Source organism: Artemia franciscana, chromosome 1 (assembly GCF_032884065.1).
Source record: "Artemia franciscana chromosome 1, ASM3288406v1, whole genome shotgun sequence".
Lineage (NCBI taxonomy): Eukaryota > Metazoa > Arthropoda > Branchiopoda > Anostraca > Artemiidae > Artemia > Artemia franciscana.
Genome location: NC_088863.1, coordinates 20,527,831 through 20,548,717, shown reverse-complemented (window position 1 = coordinate 20,548,717; position 20,887 = coordinate 20,527,831). Strand labels below are relative to the sequence as shown.

Below are 20,887 nucleotides of genomic sequence, written 5' to 3'. Positions count from 1 at the left end.
TACGTACAGCCTACTGTTTGAAATACGGTCAATCAGCCGGGTACCCAGAACAATCCGTAGGCAATTTCTCTGGAAAACATCTAGTAAATTTTCATCCGCTTTTCGGAGCGCACATGCTTCAGAGCCATATTTGACCACTGTCATCACTGTAGCTTCCAATATTCTAATCTTGGTTAGACAATGATATTACAACATCATCCTTATAACCGGTTACGGCGAGAAGACTCACTAGTTAACACTATTTCTTAGAGATCTCAATCGCTATTTTATTAAATAAAATTTCCAAAAAAGTCATTGATAGTTAAATGGTCAAAACAGCCAGCTTCCTTTTGTAGGACAAAGAAGAAAATCTGCTAAACTTGCCTACGCTTATCCAACTGGCTACAGCTAACTACGGCGCTACTCTTAAGTTGAACTTACCTGTGTTGATTAACACAATTCGAACTCAATTAATTTCAGCTTCAAATCACTCTCAAACAATTTCGGGAACTACATCAACCTCCCTAATAATCCTTGATCGGTAGGATACTACCCATATTATATAGTTTACCAACAATAAGAGAAAAATCAGAGGGAAGGTTCAGTAAGGTGCATTGACCAATACGATTACTGATTGCTCCACGAAACCTTAGACTGTATATATCTTACTTGAGTTTTTCCATTTTGTTATGTGCTTCTTCAGAAACAAACATATTACCAACCATTGACGTAATGGAACTAAGCCATGAATTCTGAGGTTCCTGTTGCTTTACGACTATATATTTTCGGCAAAACTCTTGCAGACCACTTGAAATAACCTGAAAAAAATATATATTGATTTGAAGGGTTATCCTGGTTGATAGTATTTGGGAAATAGATTTTTATAAGGCTCTTCAAACCTTAAACGGACTGGTTATTTTAAAATTTCTGGTCTTATGACATTTAGGCTTTGTTTGACCAATACTTTCACTCTGCAGCACAAGCTACACGGGAACACAGTTTACACAAACACTAGGGTTTTTTCAGGCTAAAAAAAGCCAAACGTTTTCTACTGCAAATTCTACTTTAGTCCAGTAACTGATAGGAACTTTGTGCAGGTATATTAAGTGGTGTGGAAAAGTTTGGTTGTGGTGATTCAAAAGGCACTTGATGACTTTTTTTTCAAACAGGATTTTCAACTAAAAAGAGAAAAAATTGGTTTCAACTAAAAATAATTTACAAATACAAGAAGGAATTTTGAAACAGAATGAAACCGCGTAAAATTGATGTACAATTGAAATGAAAATGACATGACTGAAATTGTTATCGTCAAAAACCTTCAACTGGATATTTAAAAACCCTACCAGGCACAACAAGGAAAACTGATAGATATAACTAATTTTCTCCCCCCTCCCCCGGAGGTGATCATATTAAGCCAGTGATTGTAGACAGGGCTGTATCCACAGGGAGTGGTTATCCAGTTTGAACCCCCTCTCTAACCCCCGTAATTTTTGCCCGACTCGTAAAAAGTTTATAAATACATTCAGTTCAATTCAATTCAATTTATTCAAATAAAACTAGAATATAACACCAACAATAATAGAGATCCTGGAAGCGGACTTGTTGAGGACTATAACCACAAAAAATTGAAAATGAAGAAGAGAGAAAAAAAGAAAAGAGAAAACATGGGTAACTAAAGCAAATTGAATAAGAATTTAGAGAGTTATAATATCAAAATTTTAGTACATTGTTATACAGCGTGCGAAAAATTGTGGATAGCTCGACACTGGAGGGTATTATATTCCATTGAAGTATATATTTATAAATGGGGGATCGCTGGAAGGAACTAGAGACACATTTGGGGACAATGAAGGAACGGTTGGATGAACGGAGACAGAGGCCTTCAGAATTATTTATATTAAAATAAGATAATAGTTGAGGAGGAAAAGTTTTATGGTAAGCGGAGTATGCAAGGTATAGATTTAATTTTTTGATGATTTGTTCAAAAGGGATAATACCAAAATCGGAGTACAAGTCCTGGGTGGGATATAGTCGGGGCAGCCGAAAAACTGCTTTGATGGCACGGTTTTGGGCAGATTTTAATTTATTGGTAACTGAAGGAAAAGTGTTGCCCCAAACAGATCCACAGTATGAGATATATGGGTAAATAAAAGAGTAATAAAGGGTGACAAGGATATCGGGAGGAAGAAAATAATTCGCACGATTAATCATACTTACCTGTCGCAAAATTATGGCTCTGATGTAGGACACGTGTGTTGCAAATGATAGGGAGAAGTCTATGTGGACACCAAGAAACTTGGCAACTTCAGCCTGTGGGAGGAGATTGGTAAAATATTTTAGGCCAAGTGCTTGCTGAGCTTCATTTTTTTTTTTGTAAGGGGTTCGAAATAATACAACCTGACTTTTCTTGATGTTAATGGTCATGCAGTTAACTAGACACCACTCCTGTACTCTATTCAGAAGGGTTTGAGCAGAGGCGACGACGGATGGTAAATTAGGACCGGTGATGAAAAAGTTGCTATCGTCAGCACAAAGTACTGGGTGCACTGATGGACCCAGGTCCGTAACCAAATAATTAATATAAAGGAGAAAACGTATTGGGCCAAGAACAGAGCCTTGTGGGACGCCCCTTCGGACAGGCAGGGGATGTGAAGTCAACCCGCCCAGACTCACACTCTGTACTCTACCGGAGAGATAAGAGCCAAACCATGAGAAAGGAACTCCACGAATCCCTAATTTGTTGAGTTTACTTAATAGAGCACTGTGATCAACCATATCAAAGGCCTTAGAAAAGTCCAGAAATATGCCCAATACAGTATTTTTAAGGTCAAGTTGGGAACGTATAAACTGTGTGGCGTCTATTAGTGCATGAGCAGTTGAAAATTTGGAACGGAAGCCATATTGATGAGGAGAAATCAACGAATCTGAAGAATGAATCCCAAATAAAAAGGGAGAAAGACGTCGGAATATAATTCTCTCGAGCACTTTAGATATAACTGGGAGAAGTGAGATTGGACGATAATTACTTATCTCAGACGGATCGCCTTTTTTATGAATCGGGATAACAATTGCTGATTTAAATATTTCTGGGAAGACTCCATTGGTCATAGACAGGTTTGCTATGTGCACAATGGGTTCACAAATATAGGAAGATACGGTCCTAAGAAGCTTATTACTTATGCCAAAGAATTCAGGTGTACTACTATTAGAAAGACATTTGATAACTTAAAGCACCTTTTTACGAAAAGTTGGAGAGAAAAACATGGATCCGGGATTCTTGCTAGGGTGTACTGACTGGGAGAAGGAACAGGAGTTAGCATTTGGAATATTAGTGAAATAATTATTAAAAGCATCCGGTACTGAACTTGGGTCAATTAATCTGCCACTGATGTCCTTAAGGTTAAGAGGTACAGATCTTGAATTTCTTTTTTTTGAAAGAATCTCATTTATTGTTGACCAAATTTTTTGCAAGTTCCCTTTGCAATGAGAGATTTTTGAATAATAATAATTTTTTTTTTGCTTCCCGGACAAGTTTGGTATATAAATTTTTGTATTTTTTTATAATTAGTCAGGTCAATAACGTTACTGGTTTTGCAGGCTAACTTACATAGGTCATTTTTTCGGTATGAAGAGATTATCAGGCTATTAGAACATCCAGGGGCGTATATGGGTAGTTTTTCGGTTTGATTTACGAACTGGAAAGGTTGAACTGATAAGATCACTCAGTCTCTGTGTAAAACCATTTGTGGCTGAATTAACATCCTGACAATCCAAAACCTTGGACCAGTCGAAGGATTTCAAACGATCTGTGAACCTGTTCATATTCACAGTATTATATATTCTATTATACGTAGGGGTTATAGTTCTAGAGGGCTGAGAAGTTGGTAGGGAGGGTAGCGACAGATAGATTGGAAAGTGATCTGACAGGTCAGAAAATATTATTTTGGAGGACAGGTGGTTTCCCAGGGAAGTGGATACAAAAATGTTGTCAATTACAGTAGCAGTAGACCTCACAGGATCAACTCTAGTAGGAAAAAGGATTGTGGGAAGAAGACCACTTGAGGTGAATGTTTCAAAAAAGGTATCACAATCATTATTATTGCTAACATTTAGTAAATTACAATTGAAGTCTCCAAAAACTATTGCCTTCTTTTGTGGTAAATTAATAAAACTAGAAAAATCATCAAACAGGTTACAAAAGAAAGGGGTCGGAAATGAGGAGGGCTTATAAAATAATGAAAAAATAAAAGAATTCTCGTCAACACTTATGTCTACGATTATTGAATAAATGCATCTATTATTTATAGGTTGCGAGAATAAGGATTCACAGTCTAATAGCCTGGTGAATTTCAGACTTGACCGGATGTAAAGAGAAATGCCGCCAGAGGACTTGGTTAATTTTCTTTCAATATGAATAGCTTGAAAACCAGGGAGGGAAAATTCATTCTTATCATCAATTTCTGAAAGCCACGTTTCCGTTATTCCAATTACTTCGAAAGGGCAGTAACCATTAATTAAAATTAAGTCTTTAAAATTAGCCCACTTATCCCGTATACTTCTGATGTTAAAGCAAATTACATTAAGTTTGGTCTCTTCCATTAGCCTAGGTTTCACATTTTTCACAAAATCAAAAGTGTCGGGATATTCACAGTTAATTTGGTTTAAAGGGCTATCGGGGCTAGAGCTAAGGGGCTGGTGGGCAAATTATTTTGGTCATCGTAGTAGTTAAAAACAACATTATTACACAGTGATAAATTCGTGAGAAACGTAAAATCTTGTACGGTGCACATTTAAACATCCATTGTGGTCTGAGTTTCATCATCTCCTTGATTAGAATATTGGAAATCTTCTTCAGCCGACGAAATATCATTGGTGGTAATTTTGGACTGGGATGGAAAGTTTGCCGTTTTTTTCTTAGATTTCTTGCCTTTGACTAAGACAGTGGCATCGATTACCGTCTTGGGGGTTGTGGTAATTTCAGAGCCTGCATTGATTTGATTTGCAGTTGAGTCTACAGGCTTAACTAGCTTTGATGTGGAATCTATGTCCTTTTTCATGGAGGATAATTGAGCCATAGCTGTTTCTAATATGCCATCACCAAGGAGTTTAGTGATAGCTTTCTTCTTGAGAATATTTTTGGTTTCCTCAGCTTCATTACTAACCTCAATTAAGTGACTGACTGTGAGATAAGTTGCAAGCCTTTGCCATTCTTGGCTATTTTTAGATGAATCTTTTTGAGGGTAGGATGTTGAAGTAAACTTAGGTAAGGGATGGGGGGAGTGACTAGAACCTTGAGTATGAACATTATTTGCTTCTTTTGGAAATGATACTGTCTTTGCATCTGCTACAGCAACTGTTGCTTGGCTTCTACTGGGCCGATGGGGTGTGGGTTGTCAAGAGATTCTTGCAGCTACAACTGAGTAGGGTAGGTTCATTTTATCAGATGTTCTAAGGATTACAACTCGCTTTTGGTGAGCTGGGCAAGATTGTTTTTGGAGGGCTGTGTGTCCCTTACGGTTACAATTTCTGCAGAAAGGGTCTGACTCAGGGCATTCACTAATTACATGGCCTGTTTTCCCACACTTAAGGAAAGACGGATGGGACTGTTTGCAGTGTTTTTTGCTGTGGCCGTGGGCCAGACAAGTGGAGCATTGTAGGGGCTTAGGCTTATAAATCTTGTAAAAAAGAGACATACCGTACAAGAATATTTCTCCACTTAGCTCAATTTTGCAGGAAATAAGGATTGAACGGCTAGGGTGAAGAAAAACTTCTTTGTTTAAACTTAGCCTTATAGCAGTTGAAGGATTGGTGAGAAGACCTGAAGAATCTATTAGTTCAGTTTGTATTTCCTCCACTTTTACACTGGTATCAACACCATACAGCACATACTTGTGTAACTTTTCCACATCTTTTTTTGTGGCTAAAATTTTTGAGCCATCAAGAATTATTTCTTTGGATTTTGACAGGACATGGTCTGCCGCCTGAGAAGACGTAAAGTAAATATCAACAGACTCGTCCTGCTTGAAAACAAGTTCAAAATTCACCTTGGTGATCAGAAAGACAGCTTTCCTAATTTGCATTATTCGATCTTTTGAAAAGGGTTGGCCATTGGTTTTCTTGATTGAGACAGTATAATAATTGGGGTGATCGTTAGCACTTGTTTCTGGGACACTTGAAGTGAGGGGTTGCACTATCGTTGGTGAACGAGTTTCATCCTTTTTCCTCTTTTTGCCAGGCGTCTCACCTCTTTCATTAGAGTTAGTTTCGGCTAAGGCCTGAATTCCTGACAAGTGGCTAACAGTTTTGGATCACGTAGTTGGGGGGGTTCTAGCAAAAGTTTTATAGGTAGGTTGGAATGGTGACCGGCTAAGGGTTTCAGTGGGAGTATCCTTCTCGGGTGGTCGCCTTAGGGGCTTTTTTCACGTCATTTATTCCGACGAGATACTGCAGATTCACAAACTGTTAATCAGTCTTAATCACAGTTTTTAATCAGCGATAACACCAATATATTCAATTATACACTAATAATAACTCACTTTGTATGAAGTGAGCAATTCCTCACAATTAAGTCCGCAAGTTAATTACGCAATCTAACACAATACAGTACAAAAAGTAATCCGATTAGGTTCATAAGCCAGTTCCTTTTAGTTCAGATACTAAACTCATACAGAATGCAAATAATTTAGAATGAAAATTTGAGTTAGGGCGTCAATTTGTTATGTTCAAAAGTCATTGACAGTCAGTTTAGCAGTTCCCATCTTGAAAAACCAAGGAAAATTGTATTTTAGCATAGGTAGCACGGTTGTTGTGCGTCCAGTTTCTCCCACTTTGTCTTTCTTTTAGCCAAATACGAGCTCAATCTGCAGCTAAAATCCACATAAAAAAGCAGAAGCTCTGGAGATTTTCCAATCCTATGGTATCTTTTTGGCTAGAATTAACGAATTGTTCAGAACGTATTCACAAATTTTTGGTTTTTAGCAGACTCGAGCGTAGTGAAGGATGACATCAAGTTTAGCTTTCGATGCAGATTTAAGAACAGGACCACTCAACCTATACCTGATAGTGAATCCAGAAATATTCAACGGCTGAAAGTTTTCCTTCAAAGCAATCGCTACAAAATTAAATGTTCTTTTTTAAATATATCTCAAAACAAAAGATTTAGTAAACTTGCAGAGCTTGCAGGTGACGTTTTAAGTAGTAAAGAATGCCTCAACTCTCGCGTAGACACTTCACAAATATACTCAGTTCTCGAGATTGTCTAGGATATAGATGATATATACGAGCTCTACATAAGACACTGTCCACAACCCATAAATAACCAAAGAGGATCTGCTGCACGTCTTATTGAATTAAACAGTCAGGAAAAGGAACTGATCGCAAAGGAAACAAGAACTAGAGACAACACAGACGCTGACACAGAAGAAATAAAGAAGGGTGTTATGTTAAAGAGAAAATATTTCTAACAGCGTCACAAAAAATAGGGAGAAACTATAAAAACTGGATATCTTACTTGTAATCAAAATATAGACAGATTAACTTCTTTCCAATAAATCTTTAATTCCAGACTTTAGTTCCATTGCAATTCAAAACACAGCTAACCAAAATCGCAAGTTACTCCTCTTGTTGTTTTTTATTGTTATAACATAAGGTTGTTGGAAAACCAGAATTAAGACTTCACATATTCCCAGAGAGTGGACAATGGCGATTTCTATGACCTAAAACCGTCCTTTTCCTTAGACAGTCCTTACTAAACAGGCTCATTCTAAAACTTCTTTGTCATATCCTTAAAAACAAATGCTATCCATACTCTCACTCTGTCTTCTTGAATTTATTACATGTGCTAATAGTCCTAACATAATAAAGTTTAATGCTATCGTATACGAATTAATAGCATAAAAATTTGAATTTGGAATAATAAAAAAATTACTATCGGCTAGTTTTCAAAAATCAAAAGAAGATTTTCCAGCAAAAACATGGATTCTTTAATTTCAGTGCAGTGGTGGGGGACAAGCCCCACCATCCAAATGAATTTCCTATATCTCCCATCTTAAGGATTTTTTAGCTTGCTTTTGATAAATACTTGAGCGATTTTGTCGGTCTTTCTGTTGGTTTTAAACGAGAAAGAGACGAATATTTTGAACCCAGGTGTTTTGCAATATTTAGACGATATTTTGGGTCGGACCCAGGTGTGCGTAATAACGTCTTGGTGGACGTCTCATAGTTTTACCCCCTATCTGGCTTGCTAAAAGCAGAGAGAAATCACTACTCCCCGCATTTGTTTATCAGGAAATTGTGTGAAAAAGCACGGTTCACTTACTAGACAGAAACTGAAATAAAATAACAATAGCATGACCTTGTGTTGTTCTGGGATGAGAATTAATCAATAAAAATAAATTCGACACACTCTGAACGGCCAGAAACGGCATGGCCATGTAAATGGAACAGGTTTTCAGCTTCTTTTGATTAGTTTCGATCTCTTCATTTTTGGGATGTTGATGAGAACAAGAAAACATACTTTTAGGAAACATGGATCACCAAAACAAATAGCGATGCACAACATTCTTGTTTAAGAAGTTTGATATTATTGGTATACTACAGGTAAAATTTAAGGGGTCGCGTCTGTCCAAATAATCTTTCTATCTCTGCCATGTTAAGTATTTTTTAGCTTGCTATTGATAAATACTTAAGGGATTTTGTCGGTCTTTCTGTTGGTTTTCAAAAGAGAAAGAGACGAATAATTTAAACGGAGAAAATGCAAAAGCCGACACATATTTTATCTGAAATTTGCGACAAAGCCCAAAACCTGTTTTAGATTTGCTTTATAGACTGCTGCGTTTGATATTCCTATATATTAATAATAATAAAAAAGTAATGTTCTTTAAATGACCGGATATTTTATTTCACAATAGGTAGTTAATGAACATAATCCCTTTGAATACATTGTATACCTGCCTTTAAATACTTTGCTTTCCTATTTATATAGATTCTTCAATGTCTACTTGTTTCCTAGTGGAGGCGCATTCCTCTGACCAGCGTCCACGGGGGACATCCCTATTAAAAGATTGTGCGGAGAGCTCACCATGAAAACTGTGTAAATGACGACCCTATAATTCATTTTTGATATTATAGAACCTTCTCCAGAGAAATAACTTATGGGTTCACTTGAAGTGGTAATTTTTTTTTTCTCCGGTCCTCATTAAAAAGTATAAAGTTTCTTCTTTTTCTTCTTTCTCTTTTTTATGTCTGCCGTCCGAAAGGCTTTTTGGCTAGTTCAGTATCTGACTTAGCTGTGAAGATACAATCAGTTTATTTAATAAGTTGAAAAACTAAATTACTTAAATTAGTCAGCATTATAAAAAAAGCGAAACACACTTCGATACAAATATTTCTCCAAGAAAAGAAAATAATAAACCTGGGCATATCCATGCAAAACGAGTTCATCGTCGACAAGCGAAAGTTTCACCAGATAAGGATTGGCAGCTTCTTGCTTTTTATAAGTTATTAAGAGCGTGTTGAGCAGAACTACATCACGGCCAAACTGAGAACGGCTCTCCGGAAGCGACAGCAACTGTACAAAAATGAATAAAAGGGAGAAAATTAGTAATCAACAAAAGATAAACATGATCTAAAAACCGAAAAATATATAGAAGAGCTTTCAGTAGGCTTACACAATATAATTTTAAATGCATCCATGTACGATGCGTTCTAGAGCAGGTCCAAGGAAGGTGAAGAAGCTTAAAAAAAAAAATAAAGTTCAACAAGGGAAAAGGTGGACACACTCCTAAACTCAAAGTGCAACTTTAAATACAGCAGTTGGATAAGCTATATTCGAAAAAAATAACCAACAAATTTCAACAGCTATTTATACAAAAACATTCCCAATTAACGATTTGTTTTAGTTTGACATTTTTTCTGTTAGATTTTGATTAGAAGTCTGCTCGTCCTTTGTCTGTGGTTCTTGAAACTGATTTATAAAAAGTTCCCATTACCTGAATGATTTAAAATTTTCGTTTTATCAGGTTAAAATATAATGACCCTCATAGAGAAAAACGTTAAATTAAAGGTATAAAGGAGTGAACTGTCAACTATGCCGCCTAGCAAGGCTTAATTTAAATCTAAAGAGACAATATATTTTATTTCTTTATAGCAAAATTTAAATTGATCAATTACGGACTTTTTTAGTCTAAAGCCTGCGGCTTAGAGTTCACAATTAGTTACCTACAATATTTCCAGAAATTATTCCTATTTGATATGTCTTTATGGAAATTAGAACCTATTAGTAATGAAAACCATAAAAGAGAAAAATAATAAATGAAGACAAATAAGGTTCCCTTTTACTGGCCTTTTTCTATGAACAGTTTAAGCTGTTCTACAAGTAAACCTCCTATGTTTGTATCAAACAGTTCGTGGTAACGAACTGTACTAAGGAGCGACCCGGCTCAATAGCAAACGAAACTCTAAAAAACGGAATTTTGATACTAATAGATGCATCAAAAGAATCAGATTTTTATGCTGATTTTAAATATATAAGTTTCATCAAATTTAGTCTTACTAATCAAAAGTCACGAGCCTGATAAAATTTGACTTGTTTTGAAAAATAGGGAGAAACACCCCCTACAAGTCACAGGATCTTAACGAAAATCACACAATCGTATTCAGCGTATCAGAGAACCCTACTGTAGAAGTTTAAATCTCCTATCTACAAAAATGTTGAACTTAGTATTTTTTGCCAGAAGACCGATCACGGGTGCGTGTTTCTTTGTTTGTTTGTTTTTTTCCCCAGGGGTGATCGTATCGACCAAGTGGTCCTAAAATGTCATGAGAGGGCTCATTCTAACGGAAATTAAAAGCTCTTGTGCCCTTTTTAAGTGAAAAAAAAAAATTGGAGGGCACCTAGGCCCCCTCCCACGCTCATTTTTTCCCAAAGTCAACGGATCAAAATTTAGAGATAGCCATTTTGTTCAGCATAGTCGAAAAACATAATAACTATGTCTTTGGGGCTGACTTAATCCCCCACAGTCCCCGGGGGAGAGGCTGCAAGTTACAAACTTTGACCAGCGTTTACATACAGTAATGGTTATTTGGATGTGTACAGACCGCAAAGTTTACGCGTGTTAAACAGAAGGGCCCGAAGCTTTGGCTTGAATCCAAATCCACAGCCTCGTCACCCTGGGAAAGAGTGATGGGCTAGTTTTTGCTGTCCCTTTGTGATTATTATTAGTATTGTGATAGAAATTTTGATTGATTTTCTTGCCACTTCTGTCACAGTGTTGTGTACATGTTGGGTTCTACAACCTCGTTTTTTGCGTATAATCTTTTTTTTAGTTTTCTAGTGTTAGTAGTTCTAGTGAAAAAAATCAGGTTTCGAGGTCTTGTTTGTTCTTTGCCACTTTTTTACCCGATTTGCCTGATTAGTGATGCGATGCCATTTCCATTTTTCCGTCGTGCCTGCCTGGGACATAAGGTAAAGATGAAATTTAAATATAACACGTTAGTGGTGGGGAGTCTGGGGGAAGATTGGGGAGCCGCCTCGGTGATCAGCATGATCTAAAAAATATTTATTATGATTTTTCCCCTTTTGCTAAAGGTGTTTATGATGATCATTTAGCTAGCCTTCCTGCTACTGATTTTTTATTTGAAAGGGATTTAGGAACACCTGTAATTGATGGGAACTTAAGATCAGCACATTTTAACTGCAGAGGTTTGGCTAGTAGCCACGAGTTTGTTTCGCAGTTAGTTTGTAACCACAGGGTAAGTATCTTAGGCCTATGTGAAACGTTTTTAAGTAATGAAAATGCAGAATTCGTGAATTGTGATGGGTTTAAATTTATATCTAATAATAGGGAAAATAGACAGGGCGGCGGAGTTGGACTTTTTGTTCGGGATGATATTCCATTTGTTGTGAAGAAGCAACTATCTAAGCATGACCAAGAGATGACTTTTGAGAGCCTTTGCATTGAGTGTGTGATTGATAGTAGGAAAGTTCTTGTTTGTGTTGTTTATCGATCACCGTCGGCTTCGTTACAAGAGTTTTTGCGAATTTATGAATGCTTCATTGAAGATGTGACTAATTTGAATTCTGAGCAAGTTCTGGTAATGGGTGATTTTAATATTAATTTATTGTTAGCTCAGACAAATAGACCGGGAATTTCTAATCATTTGCATGGTAAATCGCTTGAGTTTCTGTGCATGAACCTATCAAAATCACTTTTACCATCATGCAGGTCTGCGACCCGGGTTACGGAAGATACGGCTACTCTCATTGATAATATTTTTTCTACTATCCCCGTTACTCTTTCGCATATTATATTTACAGATGTTTCTGACCACTGTGTGGTAGTTGCCGATGTTGGAATTAATCACAGACCAAAATTTTCGGAATTTAAACAAACTCGAAAAATTGATAAAGAAGGAATGGATAAATTGAGGAACCTTTTGTATTTAAATGAATAGACTACAATTCTAGAATGTAAATGCCCTGAGATTTCTACGGCTCTGTTTTTAAAATATTTCCCTGAGTGCTTGGATGAAGCATGTCCATTGAGGCGCATTAAAATAAAAAAATATACACTCCCTAAAAAACCATGGATCTCACGCGGGCTTCTACACTCTATTTCAATAAAAAATAAGCTATTTAAAATATCAATGTCATTCCCATCTACTAAAAATAAAGAAGAGTTTCAAAAGTATAAAAATGTCTTGACACAGTTAATTCGGAAAGCAAAAGCTAGATATTTTGAAAAATCATTTGTAGAAGCTCGTGGGGATCAAAAACATACTTGGAGACTTATTAACTGTCTGTTGGGAAGGTCTCAGAAATCTTCATTTCCGAATGAAATGTTACGTGGTGATGGTACTTTTTCTTCCGATGAGCAGGAAATAGTGAACTTGCTCAATGCTCATTTTGTAAGCATCGGTGAAAAAACAGCTAATGCATCTCATGTTTCTCCAAATAATAATAATAATGATTTATTTAAAGATCACATGCCCCCTCCTTCTGATAAAAGCATGTTCCTTTCCCCGGTCACTGAAACTGAACTAAAACACATCATATTTAAAATGAAGAAAGGTTCTTCTGAAGCCCTTGATGGATCTTCGACTAATTTGGTCAAAGATATATTCCCAGTTACATCACCGGTGTTATGCCACATTATTAATCTTATATTCGTAACTGGTGTCTATCCTTCAACATTTAAATCAGCAAGAATTGTGGCCCTACATAAAGGTGATGACCCGAGGCTTCCTGCTAATTATCGTCCTATATTGATACTCTCTGCTTTTTTGAAGGTTGTAGAGCGAGCACTGTATAACAGAATTTATTCTTTTTTTTGAGAAATTTGATTACATTTCTAAACTTCAGTTTGGATTTAGAAAAGAACATTGCACTGATCATCCTATGGCTATTATTGTCCAACATATTAGTGATTGTCTTGACCGTGGTGAAACGCCTGCAACTATATTTTTAGACAAACAGAAAGCTTTTGATTCAATTTCTCATCAAATTCTTTTGTATAAGCTTTCGAATGCTGGTATTCGTCGTAATTGCCTTAGGTTACTTGAATCGTATCTTCATGGGAGGCAGCAGATACTTATATATAATGATGTTAGATCTGATTCTTTACAGCAGTCAGATAAGGTTGGTGTTCCCCAGGGATCCGTTTAGGACCTCTGCTTTTCCTAGTTTACATTAATGATTTGTGCTCAGCTACTGGAGTTTCTTCTATAGACACTCAGTTTTCTGACGACACTGCAGCAACCGTTTCTGGTAAATCTCGTGAAGAGCTAGTGGTCAATCTAACATCCACATCTGATAGATTGTCTACTTGGCTCTCTGATAATAGACTACTTCTGGACAGAAAGAAGACGAAGTTTATTGTTTACAGTAGGACGGGTCACAAGTTTCCAGATATAGAACCAGTTTCCCTTTCTGCGAATGAACCTGAGTCTGTTATTGAAAGGGTTGTATCGATAAGATATTTGGGAGTTGTGTTTGATGAGAATTTGTCATGGAAAGAGCAAATTAATCAGGTTAGAGCAAAGTCTGCCCGTGGAGTTGGTATAATGTGCAGACTGAAAAACCTTCTTCCATATTGCGCTCTTAAATCCATTTACTTTTAACTTGTGCAATCCCATTTTGATTATGCATCTATTATTTTTTTGAATACTTTTAAAAGTGATGTTACCCCTTTACAGATTATCCAAAATAAAGCAGTTCGTATCCTTAAGCCTTTTCTGCCATCGCCATCACACTTTCCCTTAAAATCCACAACAGAGACCCTTTTTTCACTTCATAATATTCTTCCTGTTCGGCAAAGTGTCCAATTTTTAAGTGTTATGTTTAAGATTAAGCTTGAACGAGAAAAGCTCCCCACATATTTTGCATCTATGGGTCTTATTTCTTCTCCTTCATCTTCACAAGTTGAAACCCGTGGTAAATATAATCTGCGGACTCCTAAGGTAGTTACAGAGAGGTCACGTTTTTGCCTGAGGTATTTGATTCCTCTACATTGGGAAAGATTGAAAAATGAGATTGATTTTAATGTAAGCATAGATGCTATAAGACGGAAGTTGAAAAGAGTGCTGATCGAAAGTTATAAATCTAAATAATATGAAAAAATGTTTTTTTTTTTTTAAGGATGTTTATTATTTTTTTGAGTATTGGGTTGGTCTCCGGGGTTCGCCCATGAGGCCTCCAGATGTCTTATGACTCACTTGATTTTAAGTTGTAAATTTAATTGTGTCTCAAAATGGTGCGCGGAGGATGGAAATGGTATCGTACGGCACGGGATTTGTTTTTTATTTATTTCTGCCAAGATTGGTTAAGAGTATCTATTTATTTTTAATTTCTGTGCATATTTAGTGTTGTTTAAAGGTAGCTCAATTGCATTCGAGCTATACTCTCAGCCTTGAGTTACCTAATATTTTGTATATTTTGGTTATATTAAAAGAACCTTGAACCTTGAACCTTGAGCTCATGCGGCACTTGTGACGAGGCAAGAAGAGCTAAGAGCCAAGAGCTCATGTAGTATGAGCTCTAAAAAATTCTAAGAATCAATAGATTGATTTAAAAGTAAAATCAGAGGCTTAATGCCGGTCAGGATTTAAAATAAGAGCTCTGAGTCACGATGTCCTTCTAAATATCAAAATTCATTAAGATCGAATGATCCACTCGTAAGTTATAAATACTTAATTTTTTCTAATTTTTCCTCTCCCTTTAGCCCCCCAGATGGTCAGATTTGGGAAAACGATTTATCAAGTTGTTTTGTGCAACCCCCTGACACGCCTACCAATTTCCGTCGTCCTAGCACGTCCAGAAGCACCTAACTCGCCAAATCACTGAAACCCTCCACCCAACTCCCCCAAAGAGAGCGAATCAAGTACAGTTACGTCAATCACGTATCAAGGACATTTGCTTATTCTATCCACCAAGCTTCATCCCGATTCCTCCACTCCAAGCGTTTTCCAAGATTTCCTCCTCCAACTCCCCCCAATGTCAACAGATCTGGTCGGGATTTGAAATAAGAGCTCTGAGACATGAATTCATTCTTAATATCAAATTTCGTTAAGATCCGGTCATCCGTTCTTAAGTTAAAAATACCTCAATTTTTCTAATTTTTCCAAATTAACACCCCCCCAGCTCCTCCAAAGAGAACGGATCCGTTCCAATTATGTCAATCACGTATCTAGAACTTGTGCTTATTCTTCCCATCAAGTTTCATCCCGATCTCTCCACTCTAAGCGTTTTCCAAGATTCCTGTTTCCCTCCTCCAACCCCCAATATCCCCGGATCCAACTCGAGTCGAAAATGGAGCATCTGAGACATAAGATCCTTCTATAAATATCAAGTTTCATTAAGATCCAATCACCTATTCCTAAGATAAAAATACCCCAATTTTCACGTTTTCCAAGAATTCCGGTTTTCCCCTCCAACTCCCCCCAATGTCACAGGATCTGGTCGGAATTTAAAATTAGAGTTTTAAAGCATAAGATCCTTCTAAAGATCAAAATTTCATTAAGATCTGGTGACCCGTTCGTAAGTTAAAATTACTTCATTTTTCCGAATTAGCCCCTCCCCCAAACTCTACCAAAAAGAGCAGATCCGGTCCGGTTATGTCAGTCACGTATCTTAGACAGGTTTTTATTCTTCCCATCCAGTTTCATCCTGATCTCTCCTCCTTAAGTATTCTCTAAGATTTCCGGTCCCCTCCCCCAATGACGCTGGATCCAGTTGAGATTTAAAATAAGAGATCTGAGTTACGAGGTCCTTCTAAATATAAGTTTAATGAAGATCCGATTACTCCTTCGTAAGTTAAAAATACGTAATTTTTTCTAATTTTTCAGAATTAACAAATAGAGCGGATCCGTTTCAATTATGTCAATCACGTATCTAAGACTTCTGCTTATTTTTCCCACCAAGTTTCATCCCGATGCCTCCAATCTAAGCGTTTTCCATGATTTTAGGTCCCATCCCCCAAACTCCTCCCAATGTCACCAGATCCGGTCAGGATTTAAAATAAGAGCTTCAAGGCACGATATCCCTCTAAATATCAAATTTCATTAAGATCTGATCACCCGTTCGTAAGTTAAAAATACTTCATTTTTCTACTTTTTTTCCCCAAATTACCCGCCCCCCTCCCCCCCAGATGGTCAAATCAGGAAAAAGACTATTTCTAATTTAATCTGGTCCGGTCTCTGATACGCCTGCCATTGAGATCCGATCATTGATACGCCATTGAAATCCGATCACCCGTTCGTAAGTTAAAAATACCTCATTTTTCTAATTTTTAGAATTAACCCCCCCCCCCCAACTACCCCAAAGAGAGCAGATCCGTTCCGGTTATTTCAATCATGTATCTAGGACTTGTGCTTATTTTCCCCTCCAATTTCCATCCCAATCCCTTCACTCTAAGTGCTTTCCAAGATTTTATGTTTCCCCCTACCAACGCCCCCCAATGTCACCAGATCCGGTCGGGATTTAAAAATAATAGCTCTGAGACAAGATATCCTTCCAAACATCAAATTTCATTAAGATCTGATCAACCGTTCGTAAGTTAAAAATACTTCTTTTTTTCTATTTTTTTCGAATTAACTGGCCCCCCACTCCCCCCCCCAGATGGTGAAATCGGGAAAACGACTATTTCTAATTTAATCTGTTCCGGTCCCTGATACGCCTGCCAAATTTCACGTACTAGCTTACGTGGAAGTACCTAAAGTAGCAAAACCGGGACCGACAGACCGACAAAATTTGCGATTGCTACATGTCACTTGGTTAACACCAAGTGCCATAAAAAAAAATGAAAAAATAAATATGAAAAAGTTTTTTCCATTGAAAGCAAGGACCAGCATCAAAACTTAAAACGAACAGAGATTGTTACGCATATGGGAGTTTCACTCTTCCTAAATACCTCGCTCTTTACGCTAAAGTATTTTTAGTAATTTCAACTATGTATTCTACAGCCTTTGTGATTCAGGGGTCAATCTTAAAGAATTTGGACAAAATTAAAGCTTGAGTGCAAAGAGCGAGGTATTAACGAGGGGGCAAACCCCCTCATATACATTATAAAAATATACGAACATAGAAGTTCGTTACGTAAGTTAATTCGTAAGTTACATATATTTTGTACTAATAAAAACATTCATTAAAAATTAAAAATTCTAGTTGCCTTTTTAAGTAACCGAAAAATTGGAGGGCAACTAGGCCTCCTCCCCCACCCTTTTTCTCAAAATCGGCTGATTAAAACTAAGAGAAAACCATTTAGTAAAAAAAAATTAATGCGCAAAGTTCGTTTTAGATATTCATTTGCGGAGAGCCAAAATCAAACATGCATTAATTCAAAAACGTTCAGAAATTAAATAAAAAAAAAGTCTTTTTAACTGAAAGTAAGGAGCGACACTAAAACTTAAAACGAACAGTAATTACTCTGTGTATGAAAGGGGGCTGTTCCCTCCTCAACGTCCTGCTCTTTACGCTAAAGTTATTTACTGTTTTATAAAGAAGAATTGAGAGAAAGAGTCAAACTTTAGCGTAAAGAGCGGGGCCATGAGGAGGGAACAGCCCCTTTCATGCACGGAGTAATTTCTGTTTGTTTTGAGTTTTAATGTCGCTCCTTACTTTCAGTTAAAAAACTTGTTTTTTTTTATTTCGTTAAGAATAAAGGTTATCTCACAATGACTGCGAATTTCAGGAACAGAAAGGATGTTAGGGTGAAGCTTTCTGGGAATACTGAGGAGGAGGATGAAATAAATTAAAAGACACTATGTACGTCGAGGTTGTCAAATGGACGTATCGGTAATATCTTAAGACATGGCTAGGGGTATTTAGTTTAAAATTTCGCAGGATTTTTAGAGGGATGTTGAACTACTCTTGTAATATGATTCATTTTCAGTAAAGTGCCAATGACGGAGTAGGCTTTAGAATTTTATAGCTAAGGAAGGGGACGGTATCCAAACTTTTCTTTGTAGTGAAACTCTATTTGTTTTGAACAGTCTTGGAAAGAACTAATAAAATTAAACTGAATATTTTATATATACTGATATTAATTGCTGAAAGCTCATCACTTCAAAATTGAATTCTAGTCTAATTTTTATGTTTATTTTCAATGTTGTAATAAGTACAAATGAAATTATTTGTCATATAATTCGTTTTCAGTAAAGCATCTTGAAAAGCTTCTTTTTCAGAAAGTTTTTTGGAATTAATTTTTGTTCATTTTTCATTCCAAAAAATTTCATGTTTTTAGAAAATGCCTCATTTCAAAATTAGTTTTTTACATTGACAGAAGGAGGCAAAACCTACCCTCTTCTTTGTAGTGATTTTTGTTCGTTTCAAGCTTGACTTACATTTTAAATTTAAGTTTCACTCGTTTTAAGATTTATTTATTCATTTATATTAGTACCTATTGTATGTTTGTTAGCTATGATTGTTTATTTAAATTCTGTTCGTTTTGGATTTCATTTATTCTTTAATTGTAATTTCTTGTAATTTATTCATTTATATTAGTACTTGTAATATTTTTCTTTGTTATAATTGTTTGCTGAATTTCTGTTCGTTTTGGGTTTCATTTATTCTTTAGTAGAAATTTCTTGTCATTTCTAGTTTAAATTTTAACAGGTACTTGTATCTGCTGATCTTCAGTTTAATTTGGCCTTTAATTTTCTTTGAAAAACTTCTTTTTCGGACTTTTTTTTTTAATTAATTTTTATCAGCATCTGCCACTTTTGTCTGTTTCGGGGACAAACTTAAGGAAAATTAGAAATTCTGTCGATACATTCTCTTAAAAACAAGGAAAGGTAGAAGACTTTTTTAAACTATTGCATAGAAAACATATTCAGCTGAAGAATGGAAATCATAACGAATAGTCAACATTTCATGTAACTTTAAGCATCATTTAAGGAAGGCTCAGACGGCGTTCGTAAAGTTCGTAAAGTCGTTCGCAAAGTGTGTGTCCGTAAAGTTTTCACCGCTAATATGAGCCTTGTACTTTACGTGCCTTTTGAGCAGCAAACTATTCAAATTTATGAAGCATTTCATATTTCGGAGAAAAAGTCTTGAAGAAATAAGGAGCTTGGGGTGTGAGTATAGTTTAATGAGGAATAAGGGGTTGTTATATATTCTGTTTTCAGGATCAAGCATATCAAGATTCCCTGGTTTTTCCCATTTTCTTGTGAAGTTGACATTGGTGCCAAAAAGTTTTGCTCTGGAACTCTTTCCCTATTGGTCAACTTTATGAACTTTACGAAAAAAGTTAACTAAAGTTTAACTTTAATGCTTGCTCACGTAAAGGTTTGCGGAAGGTTAACGAAGCAACTTTACGAACTTTGCGAACGACTTTACGAACTTTACGAACGCCGTCTGAGTCGTCCTTTAGTGTTAAAACCAAACAGATGAAGGAAGAGATAATTAAAAATAGAAATGGCTAACCTGGATCAAAGGATCAAACATGGAGTTGATCATGAAGTGATCGAGAAGAACATTGGAAGATATGTTTTCAAATCCTGTGACAATAACCAAAAGAAACTTCAGCACTAATTTCTTCGTAATGCAAGGAAAATCCGCTAAAATAAAGGAAGTTGACTTGATAAAAAAAGAGGAGAGGAAAAAAATAAAACAAAATTTTGAAACAACATGATCTAATAAGAGCATATGAGACGGAGCAAGATAAGAGATGGAAGTGATTTCTTAGTCAGCCAAGAAATAAAGGAAAAATATCATCCATAGAATATAAATCGATGACAAAAAAAAGTGAACCAATTTCTTTTTATTCAAGTTTGATTCCCTACATTCAGACCTTTTTTCCTTCAATTTTTCTATACCTGTACTGAGGCAGCTGACGATGGTCCTTGCTTAAGAACTTTCATTATCATTTTTTTTTCTTCATCAGCTGAAAAATCTATTTTATTTATCTTAATAAAATATATTTATCTTTTATGTATTATAATTTAATTAAATTATAGTTCAATTATAATTTAACAACATGTAATTATCATTTAAATTATTTATCTTATTAAATTTATCAAAATTAATCGCATTTTGTTTTCTGAACGCGAAACTAAACGCAAAAAAAAAAATTTAATTCCCTCATAACCTTAATTTTAATACAAGGAAAAACCATATCATACGAAGATACTGCTACTACTAATACTAACAACTCACCGCAGCACCATGCCGTCTGAGGCCAACAGCTACGCACACTCCTCCTCCATTCCAATATCCCGTGTGAAGATATCTATATTACATCATCCCCATGAACTGCAATCTTAGTTTATATGATAGGTTATTTCTTTCATCTTTTGGCTTTGTTTTTCGACTACCGTATATACTAAAAATGTTATAACACCTTTTGCTTAAATCATGTTTCCTTAACCAAGCGACTAGGCCCATCTAAAATTTCTTTCATTAGTTCTTAAAATA

The 20,887-nt window shown here is 36.1% G+C and overlaps 1 protein-coding gene across 3 annotated transcripts in view; it reads right to left on the bottom strand.

Annotated features, from left to right (window-relative positions):
- Positions 1 to 20,887, bottom strand: part of LOC136026735 (armadillo-like helical domain-containing protein 3) — an 89,020-nt gene that overhangs the window by 51,448 nt on the left and 16,685 nt on the right. For all 3 annotated transcript variants that reach the window (XM_065703465.1, XM_065703471.1, XM_065703466.1), the window contains exons 5-7: positions 19,898 to 20,031; positions 9,392 to 9,547; positions 649 to 797 (exon numbers count right to left, since the gene is read on the bottom strand). In XM_065703465.1, the coding sequence (XP_065559537.1) occupies positions 649 to 797; positions 9,392 to 9,547; positions 19,898 to 20,031 (439 nt within the window). The remainder of the gene's footprint in view (positions 1 to 648; positions 798 to 9,391; positions 9,548 to 19,897; positions 20,032 to 20,887) is intronic.